This window comes from Larimichthys crocea, chromosome VI (assembly GCF_000972845.2).
Source record: "Larimichthys crocea isolate SSNF chromosome VI, L_crocea_2.0, whole genome shotgun sequence".
NCBI classification, from domain to species: Eukaryota; Metazoa; Chordata; class Actinopteri; family Sciaenidae; genus Larimichthys; species Larimichthys crocea.
Window position 1 is genome coordinate 23,152,174 of NC_040016.1, and position 11,203 is coordinate 23,163,376.

An 11,203-nucleotide genomic window follows, 5' to 3' on the forward strand; every position below is an offset into this window, starting at 1 on the left:
TCACGATGCATCGTTACATCCCTACTTAGGAGTGATTTTCAGTTTAGCATTTCCTTTATTAGATCCTCCGGCTGGAGCGTCTTTAGTTTAAGTCAGTGTTTTCATAGAGTTGTTTTTCCTCCGACTGGAGCGATTGTTATTTTATCACTTTGTAGGAAGTGAACTTTGCTGCCATTTAATAAAGCCTGCCGTTTTCACACCATCTCTGCGCCTGAGGCTACGTTTACACGTAGCCGGGTATGTTGAGAAACGAATATTTCCCTCCCTCCGTTTTCCAAAATAACATCGTGCACATAGCATCGTTTTCAAAAAAGTCAACCCGCATAAATACGCCATCGAGCGCCGTCATAACTACGCCAAGCCTGTGGGTGGCAGTGTAGAAAGAAGGCGAATCCTCTGCAAGCCAATCAGAATAACGCTTCCATGAGCATCGTCATAGCAACAAGTAAACATTGGTCGCACTTTTGGCGCATCCGCTGCCTAAAACTCTGTTTATCTCAGTTTACACGCAAACGCAAAACGGAGTTTTCCAGAATCTCCACTCTCGTTTTCAGAGGCGAATTCACCGTTTGCGTGTAAAAGATACAAACGAAGGGAAATGTCTCCGTTTTTAAAAATACCCGTGTACGTGTAAACAGGGCCTGAGTCCAAGTCTGGTTATTGACATCTGTCAAATAAACTCAACTTAAGATTTGTTTGTTTCATGGAGCAGTTTTTACTAAATGCTGCGCAGCTGAAGATGTTTTTGTAATCTGCTCATACTTTGTAGATTTCTGTTTTCTTAGGTTGCAGCTCATTGAGCTCTCAGGGCCACCATACAAGACCACAGTACTGTTGTGTGTCATGTTTCCTTTACTGGAGTTTAAAGGGGAGTTTATTTCTCTCTCTCTCTCTGAGGTGGGAGGAGATGATTCCCATTTTAGCCACTAGATATTAGTATTACATAGAAAGTTACATATTGTTACTGTATTCCAGGGGTCATCAACTACATTTGTCCAAGGGCCAGAATTTAAGATGAACTGGTAAAATAAAATAAAATTAATATTCTATCCTGTGTAATATTATTATTATTCATATATTTTCGTTTCCTTTCCTATAATTTGTTATTTTTTGTCTTTGTTAGTGTTAAAAGTACAATATGTAAGATCTGAAAGCACAGCTCAAATTCAAACCCTGCAGTCAGACTGAAGTTCATACAGGTTGTCAGATTGAAGACACTGAACCTTCACGAGGGCAAAACGAGCTCAACAAGATTAATACTTAGTTAATAATATTATTATTAATTACTCAGTGACTTTATAACTTCCCACAGCATGTTGTAGTTAGTGGAAACTTTACGAGGGAAATAGTCACCATTACCTGCCCGGTCCTCCACGCCGACACTATCTGACAGCGTCCATGAGATTAAACAGAGAGGGACGGAGGATGATGGTGGAGATATTTGTTGATTCGCAGAGGAAATCCGGTGGAAACCCGGATCAGAACACACAGAACAAACCCCAAACAGACAGCCCAGGCCATCAAGGCAAACTTCAAAATAAGAAACATACTAACTATAGTAATTTATTAAGAAGCTTGTATTTCCTTAATCTGTGATGACACAGCATGTTCATTTATGACGATGCAGAAACTACCTGACAGATTGTGCCTTTAACAGACTCGTATTACCTGTACGGTAGAACGCATTATTTTAGGCTATATATTTGCTAACGTGAAGAAGGTGATGCTGGTGGATGAGGTGGCTGTTCAAAGTGAAGTGACTGACATCCACACGCTGGTGACACTGAAGGTGTTGGCCATGTATGTGGTCACCATGTCAGATCAACATACACATGTGAAGCTGTTTTCTCAAAAATGAGGTGAACTGACTGTCAAAGCAGTCTTTGGAGGACTGTCAAGCCTGATGTTAAAAAGATAGTGTCACACACTGTAAAAAATGTCTGTGAAAATTACAGGGAATAACTGTGAAATGGCAACAGTATTAAACCATAAAAGGTAAAATAGTTTATTACTGTAGTACAAACATTAAATTACCTTAAATCAAGAAACTGTCAAAAACTTCATTTTTAACTGTTTTAACATGTGAAATATTGGGTGAAAAACTGTGAAATGGCAACAGTATCAGACCGTAAAATTAAAAACAGTATATTGCTGTATTATACACAGTATAAATATTAAATTACCTTAAAGCAAAAAAACTGCCCAAAACTTTATTTTTTACACTTGTAATATGTGGAAATTGTGGTGGAAAACTGTGAAATGCCAACAGTAATAGACAGATAAAAGGCAAAATAGTATATTACTGTATTATAAACATTACATTACTTTTAATGAAGAAACTACCTTAAATGTTATTTTTACTGCTGTAATATGTGGTGGTATTTGTGGTGGAAAACGGTGAGAAATTGCCATAGGAATAGACTTTTATCATGACATGGTCAATGCAAAATAACACAAAATGACCAAGAGGCTTCCACGATGTATGGCGCAAAACAGACCACATAAGCTGAGGTGAAAAGCCACTGTGGTTCGTCATCATCAAGGAAACGTATTAAGCAAGAACGTTTGGAAGAATTTCGACCAAGGATGTTCTATTTCGACTCGTAAAAGGGAATGACAGAATCAACGTGGTGAACAGGAACATCACTCGAGACGGAGCTCAAAGACGCACGTGCACGCGCACTTCGAACTCGTGAAGAGAAGAGAAGAACAGACGTTGAGAAAAGAAAGGTAACAGACCCGAGGACCGACCAACTCTTTGTTTGGAAGGTAACATTTGATTGCATTTTATCAGTATAGAGAATTGCCCTTCACTATCCCTTCATCTGTTGTTTCAAATTTTCGTGGTTAACATTAGGCTGCTTGTAGTTGTGGAATTATATTAGCTACCAGCTAGCCCCACCTGTCCACAATGAGTCTTAGCCTATTCGTTTGAACAAGTGTATAGTGTCGGCAAAGTTTCCACAATCCCTTATTGAGTTTGCGTGCCTGTTATCAGTAGATAGAATCCCTCTTCACCATCATTTCTGTTGAGATTATATTATCATATTATCTGTTGTGTCAAGTTTCCGGTTAATTAGGCTGCTTGCCGTGTGAAATTATATTAGCTACAAGCTAGCCCATGTGCCCACCTAAGTCATATTCGTTTTAACACGTCTCCAATATGTCATTCGTTTGAAAGAGTGTGTTTCGTTTCCACAAGTTCTTGTCGAGTTTGTGTGCCTGTTGTCTTGTTCAGATTTTGTGGTTGGCTGTTTTAATCACTAGTTTTACCATTGCTAGCCTCCATGATAAACTCGGTGGCGTTTTAGTAGTCCTGCTTTGGCAAAGTAAAACATGTTCTAGGATTGTTCCATAGTCCATTTGTCTTGGTTAATACACATTTAAGCCCAGTGTTGTTTAATTGATACAAGTTCGCTATATCATAAATGTCTTTGCAGTTGTGGTTTTGGTACTTTGGTGGTACGTTGAAATGGAGCAGTGTAATTAAAGTCATTTAAATGTGCTACTTTTACTCTGTTCACCAGTTACTTTCCCGCGGTCTGAGGAAGAGGCGTGGCGTAGTCGCGTTTAACCTATCAGATGGCAAGTTATTTTTCAATCTTTACCGCATGCACGTTTAGAGGCAACGTAACAAAGCTCACATGCCCCATTTGTGTAAATTCACTTAAAGTTTAGTACTATTGGTACAGTTACCTCATTTCAGTGCACTGAATCAATCAGTTTTGTGTTTTAGCCTCAGTAACAACAAATTTAGCTTGAAATGTTGCGGTGTAATTTCTGTGGAAAGTCAGTGAAAACATTGAGAGGTTATGTTCTTCATTGTAAACTTCATAGGAATGAACCACATTGTTTGTTTAAGTGTCAGAGCTCAGGTTGTAGTAAGACATTTTTCAGATATGGAGCGTTTAAAGCACATTTTTACCGTAGACATAACATGCCTGAAGCTGTTAATGTTGGTGCTGTTGTTAGTACTTACAGGTGCCCAGTTGCCTTATGTGAACACCACTGCCAAGAGATCAAGAACCTGTTGGCACACCTGAAGGAACATATTGCTGAAGGCCGTGAGGTATGTTGTCCAGTGACTGGATGCACAAGTGTTTTCAATGTTAAGTCTTCATTTACATCTCACATTTCACGGAAACACAGAGATCTTACAGACAGCAGCATTAGTGACATGTTTAGAGACTTTGCACCACAGTCATCAGTTGTAGCCACTTCTACTGAATCAGCTGACTTTTGCTCTCAAATGAATGAAGTAGGTACAGAGGTTGGCACAGAGGAAGGGGATATATCAGAAAATTTTAGTGATCTTTATCTCAGAAATGTCAGTTTGTTTTACTTGAAATTGCAGGGAAAGTTTCTGCTTCCTGCTTCAACCATTCAGAATATTGTTGAGGAGATGCAAGACATTCATGAGTTAGGTCAGGCATATACTTTGAGCAGACTTCGTTCATTATTAAAGAATGACACATCATTGTCAGATGATGACATCACAAAAGTTTGTGATTCTGTGAAAGGTTTTGATCTCTTTACTGAATGCCACACAGGGCCGATGAGGACTATATACTCCAGAAATCAGACTTTCAAAAAAATGTTTCATTATGTGGAGCCAAAGAAATTGCTTCTTGGAACAGATGAACATAGGCAAGACCGGTTTGCCTACTATGTCCCTATCAAAGAGACATTGAAATATGTGCTAGAATCAAATCTTTGGCTAAATAGTAGTGCACACATCAGAGAGCAGTCAACAGAGTCAGGTGTAGATGTTCTGAGTGACATTAGTGATGGCCAGATATTTAAACAGAAAGAGTTTTTCAACCAAAATCCATCCAGTTTAAAACTAGTGCTCTATCAGGATGCATTTGAGGTCGCCAATCCTCTTGGATCTGCAAAGGCTAAACATAAAGTGCTTGCTGTTTATGTGTCTGTTGCCAATTTACCACCACATGTGAGGTCTGACACTGACCATATGTCACTTGTGCTTTTATGCAGAGAGAATGACTTCAAAACATTTGGGCATTCAAAGGTTTTCAGTGAATTGGTGAGTGACCTGAAGGAATTGGAGGAGACTGGAATCTTGGCATCACATGAAACGGTACGTGGAACATTATATTGCATTGCCGGTGACAACTTGGGGTCCCATTGTATTGGTGGCTTCTCAGAAAATTTCAGTACTTCACAATACTTTTGTCGGTATTGCTTAGTAACCCGAAATGAATTTCAGAGTGACAATCCAAATGTTTGTGGACCATTGCGCACAATTGACAAGTACAATTCTGCTATTGACCGTCTCCAAAATGAAGATGTATCTGAAGGAGTGAAGTTCGATTCTGTCTTCAATTCTTTACACCACTTCCATGTTTGTCAGCCAGGTCTGCCTCCATGTCTGGGGCATGACATCTTCGAAGGCATTTTGGCATATGACGTAGCACTTTATCTTAAATATTTCGTAAAGCAAAAAAAATGGTTCACTTACTCTACTCTCAATCGACGCATTTATCAGTTCAAATACTGTTTGTCTGATGCTTCTACAAAGCCATGTCGAGTCAAACCTCTAGCAAAAAAGCTGTCAGGACAGGCCATACAGAACTGGAATTTTCTGAGGCTACTGCCTGTTATAATAGGTGACAGAGTGAAAGACACCGCTGATGATGTTTGGCAGTTGACTCTACAGCTGAAGGACATTGTAGACATGGTATGTGCCCAGAAAATATCTGTTTCACAGGTCGCATTTCTTGATGTTCTTATTCAAGAATATTTAGAGTCAAGAAAAGCTCTCTTCCCAAGCACAACACTGAAACCCAAGCATCATTACTTACGCCATTATCCAGCACTTATTCTGAAATTTGGGCCCTTGATCAGACTTTGGACTATGAGATTTGAAAGTAAACATAGTTATTTCAAGAGATGTGCAAGGAACCTAAAGAATTTCAAAAACCTCTGCTTTACTCTCTCTCAAAGACATCAAATGCTGCAGGCTTATCTTTCAGCCGGCTCACTTGGCCAGGGTGTTCTGCAAGTTAAAGACAGTTCTCCATTTTATGTAGCACTCTATAGTCAAGGAATCCAGGATGCTGTCAGGGAGTTTGGCTTCAGTGAGATAAACACAAAGGTTACAGTTGAAATGTCCTACAAGGGTACATTGTACAAAAAAGGACAGTTCCTTGTGACTGGAAGGGATTCTGTGAACTTTGGTGAACTAGGGCTTATTTTGATAAAAAATGACACCATTTATTTCATAGTCTCCATATACAATACAGAGTTCATACCTTATTTCCACATGTACTCAGTAAAGAAAGACAATGAAGAGATGTGCTGCCTTAACATTAATGACTTGGCTGATTTCTATCCCTTACCGTCTTACTGGAAGGATGGATACCAATTGGTTCCATTGAAACATGGTGTGTTGGCACAATAGGCCTAATGGAAACCTTTCAAATCATACTGTTGTAAACTAAACTGTATTTACTGTATTAGAAATGGACGACAGAGACCAAAGCAACGTAAGAAGTTCCATTGCCAAGGTTTTACCTGACCTCCCTGGATCTCTTCTGAACATTGTGGATGAGACACTACAGTCAATAGGGGTGGAGACTACTGAAGATTTTCAGTTTGTACAAGAGGCTGATCTCCTTTCTGTGTTACGACCAATACAAGCAAGAAGACTTGTAGCTTCTTGGAAACAAACCTGTAAGTACAACTCTCAAGATGTAACATCCAAACTGAACAAAAATAAAAAGAATGTAGTTTAAAAAAAAAACAAAAAAAAACTGGAAATACAACTCAACCGAAATCCCTTTACATAAGCAAAAATGTCAATTTGTCAAGTTTGGTCATTTGATACACAGATGAATTATCATGCATGTATGGTTTATAGCCTACTTACAGAAGAGGATGCCAGTAGAGGAGTCAGTAGGAGTGCCAAATTTCAATACTTTCTTGTCAGATTCCTGACAGCAGCCGTTTCTGGGATACAGTGTAGTCTTTTGTAATGTGTTCTGCATCTACAGTAATTATCAATCCCAACAAACTTTGTGTAAAATGATTAGAGTATTTCTCTTCAGTCTCTTTATTTTAAGTTTACCACTTATGCCTACAGTGTTAATATAGTAATTATTCATCAATAATTGTGTGATGTAATAAGCAAAATGTAGGCTTACTCACAAGTTTCATCATAATCTGAACATTGATCTGGACATCTGGACTTTTTTGTTTTTGTTGCTATTGAATACCAAATGAAAATGCAGCAATCCATTGATTTGATTGTTTTTGTTTTACAGTTCAGAGCTCTGTAACCCCAAGCCAGCCAGATGTCACCCCCTCAGCTTCACCATCACTCCTTCTCACCTCTCCTACCTCCACTCGCTCCTCACACTCACCTTCTTCCTCACCCAGCCATCTGGTAAGAGTTGCCGATCGGGTTGACCACTTTGAGATTCCTTGCGAAAAATTTCCCGAACCCTTGATGCAGTATTTGGAGAGGGGCAAAAGACCAAGCCCAAGTTTACGGCGCGAAATGATCCGCATTGTTGTAACCGAGATGATGACGGTTTGTGCATCTCCCACGAAACAAGCCTCTACAGAAGTTGCCAAAAAGTTAGTTGCCAAGTATCCTCAGTCCTTGAAAGATGTGATAGAAGGTGAAGTAGTGGGACCAGGATATCATAGTCTAGTTAAGCAGCTTCAAGCCCGCATAGACAACAAGAAGCGACATTCAACCCCAAGAATACACAAACGTAAATCAAAGTCAGATACTTCTGACACAGAGGAAGTCCCAGCGGAGAAAAAAGCATCCGTTCAGGACACATATGGCTGCATAAAGTGGGATGTTAAGTTCATGCCAGTCACTGAAACGCTTGAGACTCAACAAGAAAAGAAAGAAAAAATGAAGATGCTATATGAACAAGGCACTTTCAGCCCAGATGAGGTGAAAACACTTATGGAATGCACATACTACTCCCAACGTAAAGCAATAAACAAAGGAACAGCTCTTCAAATCCTGAGGGAGGAATGGCCTTTTTTGTTTTACGAAATTGGAATGTGTGCCCATTACCAGGAACTGACAGGACTACCACTCAAAGAGACATTCCTCAAAAGTATTGAAAAAAAGGGAAAACGGCTCTTGAATTTTATGGCAACTGTTTGTGCAAACACGACCAAACGCATCTTTGAGACAGTAACTAAGCTGAAGTTCCAGAGAGGACAGTTGGAGGGCTGCTCAGATGACATCAAGGATATGGTGCTTCTGCTTCTTTCCTACTTCAACGAAAAAGAGGAGAGCCTGTTCCACTATGTTGAAGAAACTTCCCTGGCAGATGAAGTTCAGGTGGAATGCTTGCCTGTGACTCCATGCGTCATTGTATGTGGTAAGTTTTTTCTTTTCTTTTTTTCTCCAGATTAAAAAGGATCCTCCATTGTCATGTCACCTTAATATAGGCTGTTTGTGATTCTTAAATCTAGATGCATCGTGTATTGATACACTTCACCATAAAGATCATCTATGTTGTGCATTAATCAAACCATTTACTGCAGCTCAGAGTTGTCTTTGAACTGACAAATATTACTTGATCTTTTAATCTTCACAGGAACCTCCTGCTACAGTGCAAAACTGTTCATGCTAAGCATAGATGGCAAGATTGTGAATGACAGCATCACAAACTTCATCACTGCCATCAACTTAATGTTTGGGAGCTTCTACTGCCTGAACATCCATTATCCAGTCGAGTTGGGATCAACACTGGAGTTCCTTCAGAGGTATGGTGTGCTTGTGTGTGTGTGTGTCGGGGTGGGGTGGGGGAGTGTAGGCTGAATGTCAGGACAGGAGATGCTCTCTAAAGAGCTGGACGTTCAAGAGCTTTTTGAAGACACAGAGGGAAATCCTTGCTCAGGAAGCGCACGGTAGGTCATGTGGAACAACGTATGCAAAGGGTTTGAATTGACTTGAGGTGATGGTACATGATTCAGCGTGTGGTGCTTGAATTTGAAGAAATTGGTCCTGGAAAGTCTTTGAATTTGTTATCTTGAGGTGATGGTACATGATTCAGCGTGTGGTGCTTGAATGTGAAGAAATTGGTCCTGGAAAGTCTTTGAATTTGTCTTGGAACCCTGCACACCCAGTGTGTTTTTGTGCTTCAAATGGAACTAATTACTTTTTTTTTTTTTGCTTTGTTCATGAAGGTGTTTCTTCAACATCAACCCTGAGAGGGGCACAAAAGTCGAAACGAAGAAACACAAGAAGCATCTGACGGTAAACCCGAAGGTCCTTACCCTCATCGCTGATCTAGCAGATCATGAATGGAGAGAGACTAATTAACACTGTGGGTCAAGCTCACATACACACACACACACACACACACACACACCGTCCTACACCTGCTCCAGCAACGCCACGCCTTCATGAGGGTGCTCGACATCTACAGGTACACACACACACACCACATCTTCATAGCCGCACACATCCAGTATTGAGAAAATAAGGGTTCAAAAAATGTTCATACCATTGTCAGAGTTGCGTTACAGGCTCTTTACAGAAAACTGAATTTTTCATGTAAGTATTTTTCAGAGTTTTTCATGTAAGTTTCTCTGCCATTTCTTGTTTTGTGTGGTTTTTATTTTGTTATTTTTACAAAGTGTCAAAAGAATTGCAATTTAGTCCAGTTTTGTAAACATATATAAAACATAATTGCAAGTAAGAGTCAAAAAAGTGTTTCTAACATTCTCAATTCTGCGTAACAAAGACAACGCTTTTTGTGCTTTTTATTTATTTTTTTATTTTTTTAGAAAGTAAAAAAAAAATGGCAGTGTACTCCAGTTTTTGAAATATTAAAAAGAACAACTGCTTGAATCGCTGTCTACTGTGTTTTATATGATAGTAGGAAGTTTATTTTATAATGTGTTCTACTGTATGTTAAGCAGTGATATTCTGGCAACCACAACTGCCGGTAATTCACTGTATCACTGTGATACAGTTCTACCGTAAGAGATTTTACAGAAAGTACTATTTTTTACAGTAGAATACTATATTTGGTTTTATATTACTGATGACATTTTAACAGAAATTCACCATAAAATAGAGTGAGAAATTACTGTATGTGACATGGTAATGCACCGTAAAAACGAAAGTTTTAAGCTGTGAATTGAACAGTTATACCATGAACTCATATACAATGTCATAGTTATTTTAACAGTAATTCATCTTTATTGGAACTTTTTTAAACTGTTATTTTTACACTTCTAAATATACCTTACCGTAAAGCTATATACAATGTCACTGTAATTTTTACGGTGAAAAAATGGCAACCACAGCTGCCAGTTTTCTACCGTAAATTTGACAAAAATTTTTTTACAGTGCAAGAGAAATGTAACTTCTCCAATAACCAAACGGTAGTATTTCAATCTTTTTCTTGGTTTTACGTATTTATCACATATCTTTTTGGCACAAGCTACTTTTCAGAGGGTGTTTGATTCTTTTGATAAAATATATCTATATCTTTTGAATATATATATATATACACACACACACACACACACACACACACTGACCTCCTGGATGAGAAACTGCCTCTTTCATTTCTGTTTCTCTCTTTGACTATGACTTTTATCAATAATTTGCCATGTACCTTGACTGGTCACGTAATCTTTGTTGGATCAATAAATTTTGTCATTAAACCATAAAACCTCTCTGAGTAATGTGGACCTGTAGAGGGACTGTTGGCCTCCACCCCACACCTTTCTCACCTGCACTGTTAAATCAGGAGGTGGAGGACAAGGAAGAAAACACAAAAAAAAGACAATCACACTCTTTTGAAGACATAACTGGACCTCAGCACTCCCTACCTCCAGATTTGGTCAGGGTTTATTTGCACTATCGTAACTAAATATGGTGCTCATGTCCATGGGATGGTTTTGAGGGTCCTGTCAAATCTTCACATACATCTTCAATGTCGGTTGAATACAGAGCATGAGCCCAATGGAGAGATAGTCATTACTGTCTGGCGAGACAGGCTAGACTGAGATACGATGAAGAATTATGTGGTAACGCCATATTACTTTGGGGAATCTGCAAAAATGGAAATTATGCAATCTAATCAATCAATATAATTAGCTTAGAGTAACAGGATAATACAGAGAATTTACAAAATTTACTGCACCAGACTCCAGCCCAGTAGGTGGTGGTATGCATATATAAACTGTTTGGTGA

General features: G+C 39.0%; 1 protein-coding gene across 4 annotated transcripts; it reads left to right on the forward strand.

Moving 5' to 3' along the window:
* The first annotated feature begins 519 nt into the window (after positions 1-519).
* LOC109137138 (uncharacterized) lies at positions 520-10,546 on the forward strand. 4 transcript variants are annotated; one of them, XM_027279295.1, is made up of 7 exons: positions 520-4,069; positions 4,996-5,098; positions 6,481-6,693; positions 7,284-8,369; positions 8,589-8,757; positions 9,181-9,365; positions 10,514-10,546. In XM_027279295.1, the coding sequence occupies exons 3-6, from the start codon at positions 6,483-6,485 to the stop codon at positions 9,314-9,316; spliced, it is 1,602 nt and encodes a 533-aa protein (XP_027135096.1). In that variant the 5' UTR covers positions 520-4,069; positions 4,996-5,098; positions 6,481-6,482; the 3' UTR covers positions 9,317-9,365; positions 10,514-10,546. The 4 variants fall into 4 exon arrangements, with proteins under 4 accessions (XP_027135096.1, XP_027135097.1, XP_027135098.1 ...); XM_027279296.1 differs by lacking the exon at positions 10,514-10,546 and having other exon boundaries at positions 520-2,769; positions 3,973-4,069; positions 9,181-9,795; XM_027279297.1 differs by lacking the exon at positions 10,514-10,546 and having other exon boundaries at positions 520-2,730; positions 3,973-4,069; positions 9,181-9,795.
* The last annotated feature ends 657 nt before the right edge of the window (positions 10,547-11,203 follow it).

Coding starts and splice junctions, on each gene's coding strand:
- LOC109137138 (XM_027279295.1), top strand. CDS start 6,483: ATGGACGACAGAGACCAAAGCAACGTAAGAAGTTCCATTGCCAAGGTT. Junction 6,694..7,283: donor AGCTTCTTGGAAACAAACCT/GTAAGTACAACT, acceptor TTTGTTTTACAG/TTCAGAGCTCTGTAACCCCA. Junction 8,758..9,180: donor ACACTGGAGTTCCTTCAGAG/GTATGGTGTGCT, acceptor TTGTTCATGAAG/GTGTTTCTTCAACATCAACC.